This window comes from Dipodomys spectabilis, unplaced genomic scaffold, assembly GCF_019054845.1.
Source record: "Dipodomys spectabilis isolate Male_0828 unplaced genomic scaffold, ASM1905484v1 ptg000002l, whole genome shotgun sequence".
Taxonomy (NCBI): domain Eukaryota; kingdom Metazoa; phylum Chordata; class Mammalia; order Rodentia; family Heteromyidae; genus Dipodomys; species Dipodomys spectabilis.
In genome coordinates, this window is record NW_024870679.1 from 44,165,844 (window position 1) to 44,189,735 (window position 23,892).

Sequence of the window (23,892 nt, forward strand, 5' to 3'; positions counted from 1 at the left end):
TGCCCAGCCTCCTCCCATGCTACCCTGCCTCAGAGGTTCCCGTTTTTGCCCCAGTAGCCAGTGATTCCCAGATTGCATCACTCAGCAGCTCACACCCTGCCTTTGAACAAGACCCTTGGAAATCTGACCTCCAAGCAATATGAGCCCCTCCTACTCCCCACTGTGTGACCCAACAGTGCCCTATTACTCACTGTCTCAGAGAGAAAGAGAGAGAGAGAAGTAGAGAGAGAGAGGAGAGAGAGAGGGAGAGAGGGAGAGGGAGGGAGGGAGGGAAGGAAGGAGAGAGAGAGAGATATGCTCTGCACATGCTCTCCCTTCCAGCAACATGTGCCACCCTTCCACCCCTGCATTGGACAGAATTCTCATTATCCTTTTTTTTTTTTTTTTTGGCCGGTCGTGTGGACCTGAACTCTGGGTCTGGGCGCTGTCCCTCAACTCTTCAGCTTAAGGCGAGTGCTCTACCACTTGAGCCACAGCGCCACTTCTGGCTTTTTCTGCTTATGTAGTGCTAAGGAATCGAACCTAGGGCCTCATGCATGCAAGGCAAGCACTCTACCACTGAGCCACCTTCCCAGCCCAAATTCTCAGTATTCTTGAAAGCAACAGTCACCTCCTGGTGACTCCGGATGGTCTTGCCGTCTGCACCCCAGGCATGCTCTTCTGGGTTCTGACTTGCAGGGTCCCTCCCCCATGGGTTCCTCAGCAGGTTCCTGTGACCACAGCTGCATTCCATATGGGACCACTGGGCCTCTCTAGTTCTTCCACTCAACTTTTGGGGCTAGCTCTTCTGAGGTCCCTTCTTTCCAACAAGGGGGCCTATGACTACCACTGGGAGGGATCTGGAATGATTGGTGGGGGGGCCAGAGGGACTGGGAAGCTGGGCCCAGACCTCCTTTGATCTGACTTGGGCCCAGGGCAGGGGAAGCAGTGGGGCCTGGAGGCTCAGGCTGACAGCCCACCCTCCCTCTAACAGACACATCCCCTCTCCTTGTTCCCTTCCCTTCCTCTGGGCCAGAGTGGAAACACTCATATGCACTTGGTAGACAAAATGAAACCCGAGAGAGACCCTGGTGAGCATGTGGAGTGTGTGTGTGTGTGAAGGCACGCACATGTGTGCATGAGTATGTCTGGCTGGGCCATGTAGGGCCTGCTGTTGAGCCTGCAGCTGGGGGGAAGGGCAGGAGAGAGATGAGAAAGAGAGAGGAGAGAAAGAGAGCATGCGAGGGGAAGGGGGAGAGAGAGGAGAGAGGTCTGCTGACATGTGGCTGACAAATGTTTGATGTGGTGTACGACTGTGTGATTTTCCACTGGAAGGAGAGTCCAGTTGACACTGGGGTTCACACACCACTCATGACTGTGTGTATCTGTGGTTAGTCCTCAGTACCCTCTGGGATGTCTCCATGTCCAAGGGTCCGTCAGGGTGCACTAGCCCAGCCAGACGGCATCTATGCCCTCACCAAGACTACCAGCTTTCCTTAAGCCTCTCCCAGACCCTCAATTCCTCTCCCGCCCGAGAGCCCCTCTGTTCAGGGCAGTGAGGATCTATCTTAGCTCAAGTCCCCGGAGAGGGGCACCCTGCTGTCCGGCTCCAGCCTGCCTGCCCCCCCCCCCCACAGCCCCCAGACCTGCCCCCCCCCACACACGCACACCCATAGGCACCCTGGGACCAGCTCTGCTACCATAGGAGGTGGCAGGAAGACCCTGGGCTGCCAGGATGCTCTGCTTGGGGTCAGTAGTGCAATTGTGTCAGGAACCTACACAGTGTCAGACACACACACACACACACAGAGCAAAGTCAGAGGGAACTGCCTACCCCATTCCCGGGCCTTCCAGAGAAGAGCTCGGGGCTCGCTACCTGGGGCACCTCCTGGAGCTACTACGGGCAGAGGCTGTTTTCTGGGGACCTGAGTCCTGAGTTCTTGAGCAGGGCCCCAGAACTTTGCAGGAGGGCTTGGGGGGCAGAGACAGGACACCGAGGCACGAGGAGGGGCAGCGAATCAGGAAGGGCAGGAAGATGAGGAGAGGGGAGCCGGGGGGGCTGGAAGGCCGCGGGGGGGCCTCTCCCCGGCCTGGAAAGGAGACGCTCCCGAATTTTACAGGTGGGAAGCCCGGCTGCGCCGCCGCTCGCTCGCTCGGCCGGGCCCGCGGGCGCTGTCCGGGGCTGGCGCGCCCGCGGCAGGGGCGGGAGGCAGAGGCGCTGTAGCGGGCGATCGGCGGGAGTGTGGGGCGCGGGACCGGGACGGGCGCGGGGAGCCCCTGCCCGCCGTTACCTGCGGGGCGGCCGCCGGGCGTCGTCGGGGTCCGCGCCGCCGGAGCTCCGCGTCGCTCTGCCCGCCCGCCGCGGAGTGGGGGACGGGAGGCGCGGCGGGGAGGGGCGCGGCGGGGCGGGGCCTCACCCGCTCTTTCCACCGGCGCCGCCAAGGCCCGCGCCCCTCCCGCCCGCCCGGCGCCCCGCCCGCCCCACGCCGGCCCCGGACCCCAGCCCATCCCTGTCCTCGAAGGGCCACCTGTCCTGCAGGGAGGGAGGGAGAGGGCATGGGGAGGCCCCGCAAGGGCTGCACAGAGAGACACCCCCCCCAGGTGCCCTGGGCAGCCTCAAGACCTCCCCCCTCCCCTCTCCACCCCCCCCAGGTGCCCTGGGCAGACTCAAGACCTCCCCCCTCCCCTCTCCACCCCCCCCCCAGGTGCCCTGGGCAGACTCAAGACCTCCCCCCTCCCCTCTCCATCCCCCCCCCAGGTGCCCTGGGCAGACTCAAGACCTCCCCCCTCCCCTCCCCTCTCCACCCCCCCTCCCAGATGCCCTGGGCAGACTCAAGACCTCCCCCCTCCCCTCTCCACCCCCCCAGGTGCCCTGGGCAGACTCAAGACCTCCCCCCTCCCCTCTCCACCCCCCCAGGTGCCCTGGGCAGACTCAAGACCTCCCCCCTCCCCTCTCCACCCCCCCCAGGTGCCCTGGGCAGACTCAAGACCTCCCCCCTCCCCTCTCCACCCCCCCCCCCAGGTGCCCTGGGCAGACTCAAGACCTCCCCCCTCCCCTCTCCATCCCCCCCAGGTGCCCTGGGCAGACTCAAGACCTCCCCCCTCCCCTCCCCTCTCCACCCCCCCTCCCAGATGCCCTGGGCAGACTCAAGACCTCCCCCCTCCCCTCTCCACCCCCCCAGGTGCCCTGGGCAGACTCAAGACCTCCCCCCTCCCCTCTCCACCCCCCCAGGTGCCCTGGGCAGACTCAAGACCTCCCCCCTCCCCTCTCCACCCCCCCCCAGGTGCCCTGGGCAGACTCAAGACCTCCCCCCTCCCCTCTCCACCCCCCCCCAGGTGCCCTGGGCAGACCAGGAGCCAAGCCTGGTCTTGTTGGCTTTAGGGAACTCAGCACAGGTGGCCTACTAGAGCTGGTTAAAAGTCACCTTTAGCCAAGTGGGGACCCACAGGAGACGGGAGCGATAGGATGCGCTTGAAAAGCCTTCTGGCTGGGTGAGTAAGGTACAGCCACCACCCAGGGGGCCCTGGCATCGTCCTGGCATGGCCCAGGGAGGTGGGAGGTTCGAGTGCGAGAGGAGCTGGGGAAGGGCTGGATGTTGGGATGAGGGACTTGGAGGGGGGTCGTCAAAGGCAGCCATCAGTCAGGTTTTTCAGTAGATCCAGAAGGAGAGCATTGGGACTGGGTGTATGGGGCTTCCATGAATGGAGGAGAGTTCTGGGCTACATGCGAGGCTCCTTAGTGTATAGCTGGAAACTGAGACCAGGAGGTGGGGAGGACCCTGGGGAAGCAGGGCCCCAGAGAGGGCAAGTTAAGTGCCTCAGCCAAGAGTGAGTAGAGTTCGGTAGTTCATGCCTGTAATCGTAGCTGCACAAGAGGAGGATTTCTACTTGGGCAGAAAAGTCTGTGAAATTCCATTTTCAATTAACCAGCAAAATGCTGGACTTCAGGCATGGTTCAGATGGTAGAATAGCACCAGCCCTGAGCAAGAGAGCTGGCTTCATGGAGGGAGGGGTGGCAGAGTAGCAGGGAGGAAGTCTGTAAACCAAATTGGGAAGTGCGAAGGCCAGCAAGACCCACGGAAACAGTGAAGAACCCTTTGGGATGGGCAGTTGTGGGTTGGTGTTTTGAGGTGAAGTGCAGGGCAGTCTCCAGGCTGTGGGGGTAAAGGAGAGCACCACAAGGAAGGAGGTGGAGGCAAGGAGGACAGTGAGACCCATTAGGTGAGTTGAGTCCAGGAGAGGGGGCTGTGGTGTGTGTGTGTGTGTGTGTGTGTGTGTGTGTGTGTGTGTGTGTGTGTGTGTGTGTGTGTGTGTGTGTGTGTGTGTGTGTGTGTGTAAGGAGCCAAGCCCTTTGCAGTTCCAGAAAAGGAACAAGGAGCGCCCAGGGCTGTCCGTCTGTGGGTCAGGTCTACCTTATGGCCCCTTCCCCCTCCTACTGTCTGCCCTCCAAGGGCCTCCCACTTTGCTGTCTCCCTGCCAAGATACACACCAACCCCGCCACTCCTCAGTGGGGCCTCTCGCCCTCACCCACCCCCAGAGCCTGTGCCTACTCTATCCCACCCTTCAGGTTGGGGGGCTGCCAGGGGCCTGTGAGTCTAGACTTCCAAGCCCAAGGGAGCGCCTGCAAAGCCAGGCTGGGACACTACCTGAGGAAAGGGGTCTGGGCAGGGTAGCTAGGCAGACACAGGCAGGAGGGGTTAATCGGGAAACCACCCCACCCACAGGGGGGATGGAGGGAAAAACTGGCCCTGAAGAGGGGCATCAGTGAGGGCTGAATGTTCAGAGGACGCCAGGCCTCTGGAGTTAGATTGCCTAGGTTCAAATCAAAGCCAACCACCACCAGCCAAGGGCCTTTTCACAAATTACTTAATGCCTTATGCCTCTGCTTCCCTATATGTTATGTTCTCTTAGGCTCTGCGAAGATTCCATCTGTTCATTCACATTAGATCATGCAACTATGTGAGTGTGAGCTGCGCATAGAGGAGAGAGAGGGTACAACGGATGGGGGCTGTGGAGGAGCACACAGTCAGTCCCAAGGGCTTTATATAGGCCCCCTCCCACCTGTCAGCACATACTCCTGAATCGTGTGTGTGTGCGTGTGTGTGTGTGTGTGTGTGTGTGTGTGTGTGTGTGTGTGTGTGTGTGTGTCCTTGAGCTTGAACTCAAGGCCTGGGCACTGTCCTTGAGCCTTTGTGCTCAACACTAGTACTCTACCATTTTTTTTTGTCGGTCATGGGGCTTGAACTCTGGGCTTGGGCACTGTCCCTGCTCTCTTCAGCTCAAGGCGAGCGCTCAACCACTTGAGCTACAGCACCACTTCCAGTTTCCTGGTGGTTTATTGGAGATAAGAGTTTCATGGACTTTCCTGCCCGGGCAGGCTTTGAACTGCGATCCTCAGATCTCAGCCTCCTGAGTAGCTAGGATTACAGGCGTGAGCCACCAGCACCCAGCTGCTTTACCATTTTGAGCCTCAGTGCCATTTCCAGTAGTTAACTGGAGATAAGAATCTCATACTTTCTTGCCTGGGCTGGCTTTGAGCCATGGTCCTCAGATCTCAGCCTCCTGAGGAGCTAGAGTTACAGGCCTGAGCCACAGGCCTGGCTCCATTCCTGAATCTTTTGAAGCCCTTGGGCTTGGGTCTAAGTGCCACACACCATTTCCAGAAGCTTTCTGCCCAGTGCCCTTCATGGAGACAAAGCTTTAGATCACCCAGATCTGGGATGCCAAGCCTGAGCCCTGTTCCATTGCCAGATCCTATGGTCTTAGTGTTCACTACCATGAGAACACTCCCACCCCAAGGGACCTCTGGCAGCCCAGGTCTCCCAGGACCCAACCTCAGAGGCTGAAACAGCCTCCTCATGACCTTGTGGCTGCAGTGGGCTTGTCTACCAGCCATTGCTCCGTAAGCCTTGGGACAGGAAATGAGAATCCTAAAGCCAGAGTCTGTCTATGGTCTCAAGACTCACCTCAGATGGGCTAGGAAAGTGGCTCAGTGGTAGAGCACTTGCCTTGCATACATGAGGCCCTGGGTTCGATTCCTCAGCACCACATAAGCAAAAAGGAAAAAAGCTGGAAGTGACGCTGTGGCTCAAGTGGTAGAGCGCTCGCCTTGAGCTGAAGAGCTGAGGGACAGCGCCCAGGCCCAGAGTTCAGGCCCACGACAGGACCCAAAAAAAAAAAAAAAAGACTCACCTCAGAAGTAGGACAGGCCAAACTCCCAGCCAGCATGCACCCCCACCCGCCACCCCCCACACTGGCCAGGGCCTTCTGCCTTTCCTATATTTGTGATGGTGTCTCTGTGGGTCTGCTCTCCTACAAGAACCAGTGGCTAGCCATCTCAAGTACTGAGCAGGGGTGTCATAAGGGTGGGTGGGCTGGGCGCTGGTGGCTCATGCCTGTAATTCTAACTACTAAGAAGGCTGAGATCTAAGGATCAAGGTTCAAAGCCAACCTGAGCAGGAAAGTCTATGAGACTTTTTTGGGGGGGGAGGTGGTCTGGTCGTGGGGCCTGAACTCTGGGCCTGGGCACTGTCCCTCAGCTCTTCAGTTCAAGTCTAGTGCTTTACCACTTGAGCCACAGCGTCACTTCCAGCTTTTCTTTTCTGCTTATGTGGTGCTGAGGAATTGAACCCAGGGCCTCATGCATGCAAGGCAAGCGCTCTACCACTGAGCCACCTTCCCAGCCCCCTATGAGACTCTTATCTCCAGAAAACCACCAGAAAACTGGAAATGGTGCTCTGGCTCACGTGATAAATCACTCGCCTTGAGCAGAAGACCTCAGGGACAGTGCCCAGGTCCAGAATTCAAGCCCCATGACTGACAAAAAAAAGGGATGGGGGTGGATGGTTAAACTGGACCATAAGAAGCCTAGAAGCAGCTCAGTGTAGCCCCCTGCAGCCTCACAATAGCACTGGGTCTTATGGTTCAGGTAACGGGGCTGCGTTAAGCAGACCAGGGTCTGGAGCCCAGTGTTGTTTCTCTGAGACTGTGAGTAGGGGACCTCATTTCTCCACACCTCAAACTCTAGCTCTGTAAGAGGGGGATAACTACAGTGACAACAGCCGATTCTCGAGGGGCTTGTGCCCATGCCAGGCGCTGTGCTGAGCACTCTGTGTGTATTAATTCCTTAGCCTCTTACCGTGATTTGTATTATTACCATCTCCACTTGGTAGATGGGGAAAAGGAGGTTCATAAGGGTTAACTGATTTACCTGTGGTCACCAGCTAGGGAGTGAGCTACAATTTGACTCTAAGCAGGCTAATTTCATCTTTCTTCCTCTTTATTTATTAAAAAATTTCCCCCTGTGTATCCCAGTATTAGGCTTGAACTCAAGGTCTGGATTCTGTCCCTGAGCTTTTTTGCTCTATCACTGGAGTCACAGCTCGACTTCTGGCTTTTTGGTGATAACAGTTTCACAGACTTTCACATGCAGGCTAGCTTCAAACTGAGATCCTCAGATCTCAGCCTGCTACATAGCTATAGGCATGAGCCAATGGTGCCTTTCTTTCCCTTTAGCACCGTGTTGTAGGATCTCCTAGAAGAAGCAGTGAGTTCTCTTCACCAAGTGAAGACACAAGAAGATCTGTAATCCAGAAAGAAGGCTACCCAACTCCATCATCATACTGGTGCCCTGATCTCAGATCTCTAGCCTTCAGAACTGTGAGAGATAAATGCTGTTTAAGCCAGAGAGAATAATAACATAATTAATATAACCCTGACACATGGTGATGGCTCAAATAACCAAGCACTGAATAAAAAATGTTCATATTCATCATTACTAACATTTACTATGGAATCATAACCATTATTATCTAACTCCTGCTCTATCTACAACAGAGCTAGCTGAGATCTAAGGATGGGGTTCAAAGCCATTCAGGCAGTAAAGTCCCCACGTAAGACTCTTACTTCCAACAAACTACTCAAAAACCAGAAGTGGTGCTGTGGTTCAAGTGGTAGAATGCCAACCTTGAGTACAAAGAGGCTTAGGGACAGCTCCCAGGCCCTGATTTCAAGCCCCACAACCAACAGGAAAAGAAGAGGAAGAGGAAGAAGAAGAGGAGGAGGAGGAAGAAGAGGAGGAGAAGAGGAAGAAGAAGAGGAGGAGGAGGAAAGAAAGGAAGGAAGGAAGAAGAAAGAAAGAAAGAAAAAGAAAGAAAGAAAGAAAGAGATAAAGAAAGAAAGAAAGAAAGAAAGAAAGAAAGAAAGAAAGAAAGAAAGAAAGAAAGAAAGAAAGAAAGAAAGAAAGAAAGCCAGCCTCTGGCTGTGGCCCCTGGGCTTGGAGCCTGGGAAGACTGGGGTGTGACCCACCCCTTGCCACCCCTCTGTCTGGCAAGCTAAGGAGAGGGATGTTTGCACAGATGTGTGGCCAGGGGCGTGTGAATGGTCTGGGGAGAGGGTGCGGTGCTGGTAAATTCCCACTCCACCAGGAATTCTGCCCCTGACTCCACATCTGCTAGAGGACTGGCCTCCTTGTTCCAAGATTCCTGGGAAGTCCTTCCCTCTGTCTAACTCTTCTCCTTCCTTGATTTTGGTTGCCCAGGCCTCTCTTCCAGAGCTGAAGAGCTGGAAACCCCTTCTACAGCCTCCATCCTTCTCCCCACTTCCACCCCAGGGACCTCTCAGCTCCATCTTCAAAAATCCCAGTAATGCGGTCGAAATTAAAGTTACCTTAACTATTCTAATCTTATAACAATTTTGCTTCAATCAACATCTAAATGTGACCACATGTGCCCAGACCACCCAGTGTCTTGGCTGGGGGGAGGGAGGGAGTATTCTCTTTAGGGGATGGCAGGCAGAGGTCTGCTCTCAGGCATGGCCTGGTCCTGGTGGGGGGCGGGGGGGCTGCTGGGGAGAGGTCTCCTGGTCACTGGGCCCTCCCTCTGCTCTCCTCTGGCCTTCTCACAATGAACAACCCTTTCCCCCTCCACCTTCCCAAGGGCAAAGAACATATTCTCCCCAGAAGGTGGGCTGGTGCTCTGGCAGGCAGGGGTGGGGGGAGGGCCTGGGGTGATGCTGCATAGACACGTGGAGGCAGGGCTGGCTGTGTGGGAGTCACAGGGGGCTTCCCACTCACAAGAGCTTGCTTTAATGCTCTGTTGGTTGCCCTGAAATTCTAACCATTTTTCTATCTTTTTCATTTCTTTCTTTTTCTCTCCTTCCTTCCTTCCTTCCTTCCTTTCTTTTTTTGGTGAGTCACAGGGCTTGAACTCTGGGCCTGGGCGCTGTCCCTCAGCTCTTCAGTTCAAGGCTGGTGCTCTACCACTTGAGCCACAGAGCCACTTCTGGTTTTCTGGCAGTGAATTGGAGATAAGAGTCTCACAGACCTTCCTACCTGGGCTGGCTTCCAACTAGATCCTCAGCTCTCAGCCTTCTGTGGAGGTAGGATTGTAGGTGTGAGCCACCAGCACCTGGCTCTTTCCTCTTTTTCTTTCTTTCTTCTTTCTTTCTTTCTCCTTCCTTCCTTCCTTCCATCTTTCCTTCCTTCCTTCCTTCCTTCCTTCTTTGTCGGTCATGGGGCTTGAACTCTGGGCCTGGGCACTGTCCCTCAGCTCTTCAGCTCAAGGCTAGCGTTCTACCACTTGAGCCACAGCGCCACTTCTGGCTTTTTCTGCTTATGTGGTGCTGAGGAATCAAACCCAGGACCTCATGTATGCAAGGCAAGCGCTCCACCACTGAGCCACCTTCCCAGCTCTCTTTCTTTCTTTTTCTTTTCTTCTTCCCAGTACTGGGACTTGAACTCAGAATCTCATTATCTCCTTCAGCTTTCTCACTTAAGGCTGGCATTCTACACCTCCACTTCTGGCTCTTTTGCTGGTTAATAGGAGACAAGACTTTTCTGCCTGAGCTGGCTTCCAACTATGATTCTCAGAGCTCAGCCTCCTGAGTAGTTAGGATTACAGGTGTGAGCCACCAATCCCCTCTTAACAATTTCTGAACAAAAACTCCACATTTACCTCTTGCATGGATCCTAACAAATTACATGGTTGTATGAAACATGCCCATACACTCCTCTTTTAATGGACCCTCTCCACCTCATACTAATAGCCAACACCTGCTCAATGAACATTTGCATTTCCAGTATCTACATGGTGCTAGAAACCTAGGCTAGATGCTCAAGATTCAGGAGTGAAAAACACAGACAAGCCTGGCTTCACAAAACTACCCTCTCTACACACTTACCCACATGCCCATACAGCAGGTGTGCATCGCACTTCCCAACCCATAAAGCTCATGGTAACCCTCACTGCCAGCTAGAGAATACTCAGTATGTGCCAAGAAATTTACATCCTCAAAACAGCCAGTAAGGTTCGCAGTATTATTCCCATTTTCCAGATTAAAAAGACTGAGGCTTCCCAGTCAAATCATTTGTCTGGTGTTTCGTAGTTCCTAAGTAGCAGGATCAGGACTTGTTTGTCCCTCATTTTGCTTTTCTCTCCTTCCCCACATCTCACATTCAGCGGTTTTCTGGAGCAGAAGCTCCCAGCACAGAGGGTAAGGTCTAGCTCATCTTCACATCCCCCGCCCCTTGGCATAGGACTGCAACTGTGTTCAGTGAGGGAGTTCACATACAGACATACTGCCTGAGGAACACAAGGAAATACACAGTTAAACATAAAAACACATATGAAACATGCAACGCATTATCTAGTGACGGCATTCCCTTCCTAGTTCTACAGCATACTTATATGTGCCTCATAAGCAACATGGAAGTAGCGGCTGCTGTGGCTGCTCATTCCTGGCACACAGCCACTCTGCCATACAAGTTAGCTGTGGCTATGATAACATGAGTCCCCGCTCACACAGGTGCTGGGTCCACCCGCGCTGTCCTCTCCGCCCTCCTCTAGCCTACTTGGGGTACAGATGTCCTCATGGCTGACAGTCCCAGGGGAGGTGACAGAATGAGCAGCTACTTTCCTGCATCCACCGGGGTGAGGGAGTACTGCTCCTCGCCAGCTCTGGATTCAATCAGGGAAGGCTTCCTGGAGGAGGCCTCTACCCCAGCTGGTTAAGGGAACCAGGTCCAAGCACGAGGGTGCTGCTGTCCCTCCTGTGCTCCTCAAAACACCCCCCAACTTCTGCTACAGCAGCGGCTCCACCTCCTTCCCACAGCAGAAACTTTCCCCTCTCCTCCGCCAGAGCGCAAATTGCCCCCAGGAATGTGCTGCATCCCACAGCTCCCCTGGCAGTGGCCAGCGGCTGTCCTGGGGTCAGGCCTGGCCCTACATCAAAGACTCGGGTTCGGTAACAGCATGTCTCCTCGCTGGCGGCCACCCTCCCCTCCCTCTCACCACCCCATTCGCTTCCAGGGAACAGCACATGGTAGCACTTAAGCACAGGAGGATGGAGGATGCTTTTCCTGCACCCCCCCCTCCCACGGGCCACAATGGGCTACTTGTTAGGAGACTATTTTAATTTTATTTAATGCGATTTCAGCTCCTAGGGCCTGTGTTGCCACTGCCCCATGGACTTACTTGGATGCCTGGTAGAAATTCAGGGGAGGCCAACCTCCCAGAAGGTGTAACCTGACTATGGAAACTTCATAGGGGTTGGGGTCTGGGGAAGGAAGGGGGCTCTTACTTCAGCGGCTGGGGCAGGGGGCCTGCACACCCATCCAGGAAGTGGTTAGGGTTAGGGGCGGGCTCAGAGCTTGAGAGTTTGGTGCGTAAGCGAGCCAGACATCTTGGCCAGTGAGCTCTTCCCATAGCCTGGGTTCAGTAGGCAAGCAGTCAGCCTAGCAGCTGTGTGAGCTTTGCTTTTGGGGGTCATGGCTGTGATTAGGGGAGGGGACACTCCCAGACTCCGATTTAGACTCTGAGATTTGCCCATCAGGTGCATCTTCTAGCAAATTCTGAAAGCCAACGGTCCAATGGTTCTTTCTGGCACAGTAGGGTGGTGATCTGGAGACCCCTGGTGGCCGACAGCTGCAGAGCAAGACCTTTTCTACAGCATCCGCTCTAGATATATATAAACTACAATCCCCCAGCTGCTGGGGTGGGCAGGGCTGAAATTTGTTGTTTGGAAATTCTAGAAGATGGGGTGTTTCAGATAGTCCTGCAATTCCCAGTCCCTTTACTTCCCTCAGTCCCTGTGTGACAACACACAATTGTGGAACCGTAGCTATGAAGGCTCCTTGTTTCCATAGCTCATCAACCCTGTAAGACTGTCCAAGTTTAATTCTAGGAAATACTCAAAATCTCACGCCACCTAAATGGCTAGCAGAAAGTAGCCTATAACATAGGGAGAAAGGTGACACTTCCTCCTAAAGAGAATTATATAGGATTAACTACAGAAAGCTTCCCACAACTGGACTCCGGCATTCAGTCCCTCAATCTCATTCATTCATTCACTTGGACTCAGTCTACACTGAATGCTAAGAATATAGTTGTCCAAAATAGAGGGCTTGTCATGGGGTCTTATAACTGTATGTGGAGTGGAAGGAGGGTTAAAGAAGCTCAATGAAGGAGGACATAAAAGTGACCACTTCTCTTTGGTGGCCTCCCCTCTAGAAACAAGTCCTCAACACACACTGCCCCCTTACTGGAATCTCAAGCCTGGTCCTACCCTCAACCAAGCCACACTTTTAAGTACAATATATTTTTAAGTAGCTCCCCTCATCCCAGGCCTATCTATTAACTTGGGCAAGGCCAGGAGTCTAGTTTTCCCTTACTCTGCCTGGATTGAAGGTGCTAGGCCAAGAATAGCACTACCAAATATAGCCGTAAACAGTCTTGCTTCTTTCAAAGCTCTGTAAGGCTGAGAGAAATCACACAATGACTTCTCTTCTCTCCCTAGTACTAACCAAGCTTCAGAAAAGCAATGCCATTGAGAGCATGAGCTTTGCAGTTGGCTCAGGTCTGAACCCTGGCATCTCCGCTTAGCAGTGGTATGACTCTGTGGTCTAAGAAAGGAAGAGCTCAATACAGTATGTGACGCACAGTGAGTGACACAGGGCAAGTACTCAACACGAGTTTAGTGTTTCTAGTCAAATCTTCCATGCTGAACAGAAAGAAACCAGGACGGGACTGGGATTTCACTCAAGAATGTGTCTTTATTGAAGAATTTATAAGAAAAAGGACAGACCCTCTGTAAAAAGAGGAGATGTTGCCTCCAACAGCAGGGGGAATAGGGCTGGGAGGCTTCCCAGAAGTCGGTGTTTCTGGTATGACTGGCTCCCATGTCCTGGCAAGCACTACAGCGTGTCACACTGCGCCGAGAAATTCCTACCCACACCCTGCTATCCTTCCCCCCAACAACCCCAGATTCCCTACTGCCATTTGTCAATGGCTTGACGAAGGCCAAGGAATAGATGTGCCAGGTTTGTCTCTCAATGGGGTCAAAGTAGATTTTGTGCTGGAAAATGTACAGGAATGTAAAATAGTTTGAGTTCTTTCTAGTCCAACCAAGGACAATTACATCCAGCCCCTTTGAAGGGGAAGGGAGTGAAGAATTTCCCTTCTGAATGTGCATACTTGTGGTGTAAATGGACTATACCAGTCTGCTCTTTATTAGCATGGAGAATGGAAACAAGGTTAGAAGAATATAGAACATCGATATTAAAGAGTCACTGAGTTCCAGGGAGCAGATGGAGCACTGAGCCTTTCTGCTTCCAAAAAGTCCTCCCGCTGGCTACCTCTTGTCCTGAGAATGGTCATTCTTCTCCAGCTGGGAGATTGTCTTCAATCCTTCTGATGAACCGCATCCGTATTTCTGTCACGCCATCTCCTTTCAGTGTGTCCTGGACAAACTTGGCCTCCACGGCCATCTGAACCTGGGGACAGGAGAGAAATGCAAGGGCAGATGCCACAGCCTTGGGGTAGGCTGTGCCTGACCCCAGAGCACTCAGAATGGCGGGCTGGTTCCCACAGGACTGCCAGCTCCAGCATCCCACTGCAGAAGACAGTGGTCCCAATAACGAGACTGTTATCATGTAAGCCAATCTAGGAGTAGGGAGTGTGTGGGCCTGGGCTGTGAGGACGGACGACACCACCTCTCAGCCCAGTAGGTCAGGATCACCACCATGGAGAGATGTTCCACTTGGATCCCATCTCAGCATCACTACCATCTCAGGCAGGAAAAGGCTGGGAAGAGCCAAAGCCCCTTTCTCTCATTCAATCAAACATTTTCCCAACCCTTACCACAGTTCAGATATCGCAAAAGGTAAAGAGCTGCACTCACCATCTCCAGGGCTCCCCGCAACACACCACACAAGAGATTGGAGTAAATAAGAGATGAGTGGTTATCAGGAAGTTCCACGAAGTCCACCAAGGGGTTGTTTTCCAAAATGAGGGAGAATTCATCACCAGCTGGGCTCCAATTAGTGATGCTTGGAGTGATGCCCAAGTACATCTTGAATGCCACCTATCAGAGGACACACAATAGCACTATGGGAAAAGGCCAACAGAAACAGCAATAAGGGCCATGCACTGGGGGCTCATGCCTGCAACCAACAAAACAAAAACAAGAAAGAGAGAAACTGTAGAGCTAGGAATCTGACTTAGTAGTAAAGTGCTTTCCTAGCATGCATGAAGTCCTGGATTTAATTCTTCAGCCCCAGGACTGGCCAAAAGAAAAGAGAAGGCCAGGGACCAGTGGCTCATGCCTATAAACCTAGCTACTCAGGAGTCTGAGATCTGAGGATCAGGGTTCAAAGCCAGCCCGGGAAGGAACATCAGTGAGACTCTAATCTCTAATAAACCACCAGAAAACTGGAAATGGCGCTGTGGCTCAAGTGGTAGAGTGCTTGCCTTGAGCTGAAGAGCTGAGGGACATGCCCAGGCCCAGAGTTCAAGCCCCATGACTGACAAAAAAGAAAGAAAGAAAAAAAAAAGAAATTGTAGTAAGGATGATGACCTGAGGGAGAGATGAAGCTCTAAGTTTTAGATATTCATGGCAAAAGGCAGAAGCACTGTATACAGTTCCACATGGCTCTCTTTCAAGGCATTATATAGTCAAGCAATAACTCACTCTCTGTGTAGAAAGGACCACCTGAGGGGCAAACATCCTGAACCAGCATCTGAGCTGAGCAGACAGGCCCCTAACCTCTCTGTGTACTTGCTAGGTAGGTACACCAATGCTGGACCATACCTTCAGCTAGGGACCCACATTCTTGAAAGTGAATAGTCACAAGTGGAATTACTCTCAAGATATCTTTATCTACCACTCCTAATCCTCCCCTCCCCTCATAAAGCTTTCTTCACTCTCAATCCTCTTTAGGATTTGAGTATGGCCAGCATGCTCACATCTGAAGGAACGATCCTTTAGGTAAATGTCACAGCGCTAGAGGTGTCATGCCATTTAACAGCATAATGTACAGCACTAGTATTAACAATAGTAATCACCGTATGTGCAATACTACTACATGAAGCGCATTCATTTTACCTGAATGCTCATGCCTGTTATTCCTTACAACAAAACTTTTACTTTCTTCATTTCAAGGTAAGGTAACTGCCAATTAAAGAGGTTAAAATAAACTCACTGAGAACCCAGAACCAGTAAATATTGGAGCTAGAACCTGAAGCCATGTTTCTCTGAGATCTGTATTCTTTTTGTTTGTTTTTTGGGGTCCGGTCATGGGGCCTGAACTCTGGACCTGGGCACTGTCCCTCAGCTCTTCAGCTCAAGGCTAGCGCTCTACCACTTGAGCCACAGCACCACTTCCGGCTTTTTTCTTTTTGCTTATGTGGTGCTGAGGAATCGAACCCAGGGCCTCTGGCATGCAAGGCAAGCGCTCTGCCACTGAGCTACCTTCCCAGCCCTAAGATCTGTATTCTTACTCCCCAAGCTACTCTACTCCATCTCCATAGTGAAGAGTTCCAGCTTTAATCCACAGGGATGATCCAAACATTCGTCCCTCTTTCTTTCTTTTCTTTCTTTCTTTTTTTGGTTGTGGGGCTTGAACTCTGGGCCTGGGTGCTGTCCTTGCACTCTTCAGCTCAAGGCGAGCACTCTACCGCTTGAGCCACAGTGCCACTTCCGGTTTTCTGGTGGTTTATTGGAGATAAGAGTCTCATGGACTTTCCTGCCCTGACTGGCTTTGAACCGATATCCTCAGATCTCAGCCTCCTGAGTAGCTAGGATCACAGGCGTGAGCTACTGGCGCCTGGCATTCGTCCCTCTTTCAAGGTCTGTTATTCCCACCCCACTGGAGTGCTTGGTGCTTCCTTAGCCTAAAGAGATGCCCAATTGGTCTTGGGGAGATTAAGGAGCTCTCACAGGGAGACAGAGAGCAGTGAGCAGTGTTTCCCAATGGATATCCTTTGGCATGGCCAGGTGGCCCAGGATAATAACCTTGGCAATGACATCTGCAGTTTCCCGAAAGTCATGGCATCTCCCAACATTTGACCGTGCCAAGAAATCTTCAATCAGCCGAACTCCAATGTTATAGCCCCTGGGAAGGAAATGAGAGAACAGGCCGTTAGGGGGCCTAAATGTCTTAGCCTACAAATAAGACTGTTATTTATATAGGGAAAATAGGGATAATCTCAAAATATCCCAATAAATGAGCTCAGTGGAAACTGTACCCCAAACTTGTCAGGGCTGTAAAGGATGATGCAGACAGAGTGCTAGGGAGCCCCACTCCTATCTCTCTGTGAAGGCGCTCACTCACATTTTGTCCAGCTGCTTATTGACATCTTCATCATTTTCATAGTCCTTGCACAGTTGAGTGACAAGAGCCCCATAGGTCAGGGTGAAGAGCTCAGAGCTCTAAAAGAGATTCAAAAGGCAATCAGGACCAAGCAGAACAAATGGGAGGGGATGGTGAGAGTGTGGACCGACCTTGATACCACTACTGAGGAAGGTCACCAGGCAGCCTATGCCTACAAAGAAACACCACCACTGTGGAGAGCCTGGGGGATGTGGCCCTAAGTCCACAGGACAGGAACCTCATTCTCTGGGCAGCCACTCTCACAACACACTTGCCAACCTAAATCTCCTCCACAGCTGCCAAGGCTAAGTATGGTCACCTGAATCCAATGTGGGGGTAGTTACTCATTAGACTCTGTGAAAGATGGGCCAGAAGCAGACATTTACAGACTCCCTCTGTAGTGTTGCCAGGTGTGACCAATGGTTTCCCCATATCATAGGCCCTGGCCCAGAGTTAAGCCATTTTGCCTCCCATAATAAAGTACAGAACAGAAATGACTCCCACTGTAGAGAAGAGGACACTGAGACCAGAATAACTAAATAATCTGGCCAAGGTTAAACAGCTAATTATTGACAAAGGTTAATTCTGAGGGACAAAACCCCAAAATTACCTTGCTAGAGTTTATTGTATCCCACCTCAACAAAAACAAACAGGAAAAAAAAAAAAAACCTAGATGCACTAGAGTCAAAGAAAATCAATTCTGGTATTAGGAAGCTCTTTGAACTCAACTAAAACAGTCAGACCAGGGTGTCTCCAAGAGACATTTACCAAATATGGCGATCAAAGAGAAGCTATTAAGGGGGGAATGATTTTTTAGTAAAGTCAAGTGCTTGGCACCAGAATGGCTTGGGCATGAATGGATGGAGACAATCCAGCAGTTACCAGTCCGAAGAGTTGGCGCTACTACATTAAATCAGGAGAGCTTTCCTTCCATTATTAATGAGCCCTTGGATGGAGACAGGAGCCTCCAGCTGCCATGATGCCAAATAACATGCAGATCACAGGGCTACCAAGCACCTGCTGTGTGGCTGCCCCAGTTTACCAACAGGGAAAGTCAAACTCCTGGACAGTGATCCATGGTCACAAGTCAATATGCCTGGCATCTGGGAATGGAATCCCTCAACCAGGTTCTCCACACACACTGTTAATTTGCAAGTCTGTCTCTGTCTTCAGTCATGAACCAAGCCAACAACATAAATACATAACTTAAAGGTCTTTGTGCCAGGCACTGGTGGCTCACACCTGTAATCCTAGCTACTAAGGAGTCTGAGATCTGAGGATTGCAGTTCAAAGCCAGCCAGGGCAGGAAAGTCTATGAGACCCTTACCTCCAATAAATCACTCAGAAAACCAGAAGTGGCACTGTGGCTCAAGTGGTAGAGCACTAGCTTTGAGCTGAAGAGCTCAGGGACGACACTCAAGCCTAGAGTTCAAGCCCATGACCGACAAAAAAAAATAAAAGAAGAAATAAAAGGTCTTTGTACTTACAAAATAGGAGTGGTACTATGGCTCATGCCTATAATCCTAGCTACTCAGGAGGCTGAGAGCTGAGGATTGTGGTTCAAAGCCAGCCTGGGCAGGTAACACTATGAGACTTATTTCCAATTAACCACCAGAAAACCAGAGTGGCGCTGTGGGTCAAGTGGCAGAGCACTCTCGAGCTGAAGAGCTCAGGGAAAGCACCCAGGCCCAGAGTTCAAGCCCTATGACCCATAAAAATAGTAATAATAATAATAATGGTCAGTAATACTTCAAAATTTTCAGAATGTCTCGTGATAGTTTCTCACTAATCACAAGTCTCAAGGTTGGCATAACAAGCATTATATTTATTATACATTTTACAGATGACAGGCTAAGAAACATTTTTCAATAGCCTCTTGAAAACTGAGCCCTGTACTAGAAAAATCTTTGTTACTGGCTGGGAGTGTGACTCAAGTGGCTGAGTACCTGCCTACCAAGTGTGAGTTCAAACATCAGTACTGCCAAAAAAAGAAAAACAAAAACCTTCTTTGTTATCCTAAGCCACTGTGACCATACTTTAAAGTTTTTCTCATCTGTAAAATGATGACATTCTCCATCCTACAGTGTTACTGGCTGCTGAGGGGTAGGCTCCCAAAGGATCATTGTCACAACCTGGTGACCACAAAGAGGATCATGTGACAAGCTCTGAGTAGGCACCAAGCAAGTGAATGAGACAACAAACTAAAACCATCATTCATTCAACTGTGTATCAGATGACCAGTGTCAGGCATCTAGGTGCAAGGAATGGAACCAAACAAATCCCTGCCCTCCTCCTTTACATTCTCATGGGGAAGACTGAAAATAAACAAAGGACTGTATCATTCATAATGAAATACTATGTAAAATTAAAGAGAGCATATTATGAAGAAAATGAGCAAAGAAGGGACAGAGAAGTAGGCAGGTTGCCAGGGAAGGCTTGTTCTGAGGATGTTAACAACTAGGTAACCGAATGAGATGAGAGTGGGCTAGATGATTATCTGAGAGAGGGGAGTTAAGCAGAGAAAATGACAGTTTCAAAAGCCTTGAAGATGAGTACAGTGCTGCACTTCTCTACCTCGTTTCAGGAAAGAGGGGGAAGGTGAAGACTTGCAGGCTCATGCTAAAGTGAAAGTAAATAGTTCAATACTGGGGCTGGACACATTGGCTCACATCTATAACCCTGGCTACTCAAGAGGCAGAGATAAGGAGGATAGAGGTTTGAAGCCAGGTCAGGGAGTGAGAACCTCATTTCCAACAGGAGTTGTGGTAGTTCATGCCTGTAATCTCAGCTGCACAGGAGGTAAAATAGGAAGATTAAGGTCTGGGCCCCTGCTCTGGCAAAAACACAAGACCTTACCTGAAAAATAACTAAAGCAAAATAGGGCTTGAGTGTGGCCCAAGTGGGTAGAGTGCCTAGTTAGCAATCACAAAGCCCTGAGTTTAAACCCCAGTATTGAAGCTGGGTGCTGGTAGCTCACACCTGTAAACCTAGCTACTTAAGAGACTAGGAAGATAGTGGTTCAAAACAGGCCAGGCAGGAAAGTCTGAGATTCTTTTTTTTTTTTTTTTTGTCGGTGGGGGGAGCCAGAACTCTCGGCCTGGGATAACTCCTGAGATTCTTTGTTTGTTTGTTTTTGTGTTTTTTTGTGTCTGGTCGTGGGGCCTTGAACTCTGGGCCTGGGCGCTATCCCTCAGTTCTTCAGCTCAAGGCTAGCACTCTACCATTTGAGCCACAGCGCCACTTCTGGCTTTTGCATATGTGATGCTGAGGAATTGAACCCAGGGCCTCATGCATGCAAGACAAGCACTCTACCACTGAGCCACCTTCCCAGCCCCCTCTGTGAGATTCTTTTTTTTGGGGTCCAGTCATGGGGCCTGAACTCTGGGCCTGGGCGCTGTCCCTCAGCTCTTCAGCTCAAGGCTAGCTCGCTACCACTTGAGCCACAGCGCTACTTCTGGCTTTTTTTTTTTTTTTCATTTTGCTTATGTGGTGCTAAGGAATCGAACCCAGGGCCTCAGGCATGCAAGGCAAGTGCTCTACCACTGAGCCATCTTCCCAGCCCCATGAACAACGGATTTTTTTTTTTTTTTTTGTCGGTCGTGGGGCTTGAACTCTGGGCCTGGGCGCTGTCCCTCAGCTCTTCAGCTCAAGGCGAGCGCTCTACCACTTGAGCTACAGCGCCACTTCCGGTTTTCTGGTGGTTTAGTGGAGATAGGAGTCTCATGGTCTCTGCTGCCCGGGCTGGCTTTGAACCACGATCCTCAGATCTCAGCCTCCTGAGTAGCTAGGATTACAGGCGTGAACCACCAGCGCCCCACCTCTGTGAGATTCTTATCTCCAATTAAGTACCAAAAAAAGCTGGAAATGGAGCTCTGGCAACAGTAGAGTGCTAGCCTTGAGCAAAAAAGTTCAGAGATAGTGCCCGGGCTCTGGGCTAATTAAAAGTACAACACTGATTTCAGGTAGAAAAAAAAAGATGTACAAAAATGAGAAAATAGTGAAGTAAGGACTAGCCAGGCACAGTGGCTCAGGTATGTAATCCTAGCTACTCAAGAGGCTGAGATCTGAGGACTGCCATTCAAAGCCAACCAGGCAGGAAGAAAGTCTATGAGACTCTAAGCTCCAATAAACAACTCAGAAAAAGTGGGAAGTGGCTCCAATGGTAGAATGCTAGCCTTGAGCAAAAGAAGCTCAGGGACAGAGCCTTCAAAGTCTCCGCTCATATAGGAAAAGGAGGAAAGAAACACAAATCCCTTGGATTTTCCACTAGCTCATCTCATCTTAGGTAGGCAACGCGCAACCATTTCATAGATAAGGAAATTAATAATCAGTTGATGGGCTGGGAAGGTGGCTCTTGATAAGCAAGAATTCTAACCAAAGTCAAAACTTTCTCCTTTACATAATTACATGTTTCTTAGCAAAACAGTCTCTTCTTTTAAATTACTGATACTTCCTAAAAACATTGAATTTTCTTCCTGTCTTTTCTTTCTTCCTCTCTCACTTTCTTTTCTTGGAGGTGGGTGCTAGGGATCAAACTTAGGGCCTTGTGCATATGACACAAGCATTCTACTGATGAGCTACATTCCCGCTCCTAGGTAGGACTTCTCAACCTGTAATCCATGGATTTATTTTAGGGGGACCATAAGTCTCTGGAAAATGTAAGTAAATGTGTGTGGGATTTTTGTTTTTGCATTGCTGAGGATGAAACTCCATTTCAGTCACAGTGCACGTTTGTGTATTTGTTTTTATCTGGGTTCCTCCCCTCCCCTGGTTGTGGGGCCTGAACTCTGGGCCTGGGTGCTGTCCCTCAGCTCTTCGGCTTAAGGCTAGCACTCTACCACTTGAGCCACAGCGCCACTTCCAGTTTTCTGGTGGTTAATTAGAGATAAGCGTCTCATGGACTTTGCTGCCCGGGCTGGCTTTGAACTGCAATGCTCAGATCTCAGCAACCTGAGTAGCTAGGATTACAGGTGTGAGCCACCAGTGCCTGGATGTATTTAATATTTCTGGGGAAAGATTTGATGTTATCATCAGTTTCTCCAAGGTGTCCAAAAACCAGGCACTAGTGGCTCATGGCTGTATAGCTACTTAGGTGGCTAAGATCTGAGGATCATGAATTGAAGTCAGCCCAGTCAGGATAGCCCATAAGACTTTCTTCATCTAACTACCAAAAAAGCCAGAAGTGGAACTGTGGCTTAAGTGAGTACAAAAGCTCAGGGACAGCACCTAGGTCCTGAGTTCAAAGCCCAGGATTGACACAAAAAGAAAGGTATCAGAGAAAGCACAGATATAACAGCAGGCTTTCCCTGAAGGTTTCCCATTTCTTGGTGGCTGTTGCAGGTTTAAGATGGAAATGGTGTGAGGAAAGTTTAATCATTCTGTCTAGATTAGTATCAACACAGGCTCCCTGGTATGTCCAGCATGCAACCTCAGAAACTGGGTTGCTTTTAGTCTTTGGTGCTGGGGATTGAACCGAAGCCTCCTGCATTTTCTTTTTTTCTTTTTTTTTTTTTGTCGGTCGTGGGGCTTGAACTCTGGGCCTGGGCGCTGTCCCTCAGCTCTTCAGCTCAAGGCGAGCGCTCTACCACTTGAGCTACAGCGCCACTTCCGGTTTTCTGGTGGTTTATTGGAGATAGGAGTCTCACGGTCTTTCCTGCTCTGGCTGGCTTTGAACTGCGATCCTCAGATCTCAGCCTCCTGAGTAGCTAGGATTACAGGCGTGAGCCACCAGCGCCCGGCTTCCTGCATTTTCATTCTATCTCTGAAGTACACTCTCAGGCTCAGAGACTCAGTTATTAATCCCAAAACCAAGTTCTACAAATAAGAATATGCTAAAGAAACCGGGTGCAAGGGCTCAAGCCTGTAATCCTAGCTATTTAGGGGAAGGCAGAGACTGGGGATGATAGTTCAAGACCAGCCTGAGACATGTCATCTCAACCAATGGCTGGGAGCAGTGATGCACACTTGTTATGCCCAACAACTGTGGAAGAACCAGCAGGCGGATCATCACAGCCTGTTGGGGCATAAGGTGACACCCTACCTCAAAAATAACAAATGCAGCTGAGGTACTGGTGGCTCAGGCCTCTAACCTAGCTACTCAGGTGGCTGAGCTCTGAGGATCAAAGCCAGCCGGGGCAGAAAAGTTCTAGTGGGAGACTCTTATCACCAATTAATCACTCAATCAAAAATAGTGCTGTGGCTCAAAGTGGTAGAGCACTAACCTTGAGCAAAAAAGCTCAGGGACAGTGCCCAGGCCCTGAGTTCAAGCCCCACGACCAGCAAAAAATTTGTTAAAATAACAAATGCAAAAAGGGGCTCCATTGGTACAGCACCTGCCTAGCAACCATGAGGCTCTGAGTTCAATCTCCAGTACTTTGGGGGGTAAAAAGCCAAAGAAAAGGAACACCTGCCATGAAAGCTACTTAGCTTGAAGAAAAATATTATCTACCTTACTCTGTAGAAACAGCCCCAAGCCCAAACTTTAGGGCAACAAATGGTGTCCCCGTATTTCCAGGACACGAAGGTTCCTTTGCTACCCTCCTCTCCCCAGTGGAGGGGCCCCACTCACTGCTGATTCTGGCCCACCTTATTTCAGGAAGTTCCCCTTAACAAGACCAATGTGTGAGCTCATCCCACCATGCCCAGGCCATTGTGAGCGCCATTACCTCTGGAATTGGAGAGACAAGGGCTCCGATCCGAACTCTTCCTAGGTGTAAATTGAGGCATTACATAACCTCTCTGAGCGGCAAAAAGGCATAACATCATCCACCTCGTCAGGTTATTAGGCGGATGAAATGAGATCAAGTGCGTGGCCTGGTGCCAAACGCTCCGAGACCAGAAGTGGTAGTTACTGTTATTACCGTCGCTGTTGTTGGTCTAGCATAGAGTGGCATGCAGGGGTCGGAGGAGGGGCGTCTCCACAGGCTGCGTAGAGGTCGGGGTCTATTCTACGATCCCTGCCCCGCCCCAAGCGCGACCCCCGCCTCTCCCCCGCGCCGGGCTGATCCACCCGGCGACCTCCTCACCTCCCGCACCGCGCTAGGCCCCACCCCCGGAACGCCTCGGTTCCGCCCCGCCCGCAGGGGTCACGCACTCCAAGTTACCATTTTCTTGCTCTCGGTACCACGGTTCGCCTGTCTCGACATGGTGCCGGCTACTCTGCGCCGCGTCGCCTCGCCGAAGACCTTTCTAGTGACCCCTCTGGACGCAGCTTCAACCCAGACACAGCCTCTGAGCTCCGGGGTTGTGCGGCTTTTCCTGACTGCGCT

At 51.1% G+C, this 23,892-nt stretch overlaps 1 protein-coding gene across 1 annotated transcript; it reads right to left on the reverse strand.

The window, feature by feature from the left end:
- Positions 1-13,007: 13,007 nt before the first annotated feature.
- Trappc3 (trafficking protein particle complex subunit 3) lies at positions 13,008-23,892 on the reverse strand. Its single transcript, XM_042683625.1, has 5 exons — positions 23,728-23,892; positions 16,586-16,683; positions 16,267-16,366; positions 14,155-14,337; positions 13,008-13,747 (listed from the first exon to the last, which is right to left on the reverse strand). Exons 1-5 carry the CDS (start codon positions 23,767-23,769, stop codon positions 13,628-13,630), a joined length of 543 nt encoding a protein of 180 aa, XP_042539559.1. The 5' UTR covers positions 23,770-23,892; the 3' UTR covers positions 13,008-13,627.

What these genes read in the sequence shown, in the direction of transcription:
- Trappc3 (XM_042683625.1), bottom strand. Translation starts at nt 23,769, where the DNA reads ATGTCGAGACAGGCGAACCGTGGTACCGAGAGCAAGAAAATG. An exon ending in GTACCGAGAGCAAGAAAATG is followed by an intron (nt 16,684 to 23,727) that starts GTAACTTGGAGT and finishes AATCTCTTTTAG; the next exon opens with AGCTCTGAGCTCTTCACCCT. An exon ending in CTGCAGATGTCATTGCCAAG is followed by an intron (nt 14,338 to 16,266) that starts GTTATTATCCTG and finishes GTCCTCTGATAG; the next exon opens with GTGGCATTCAAGATGTACTT.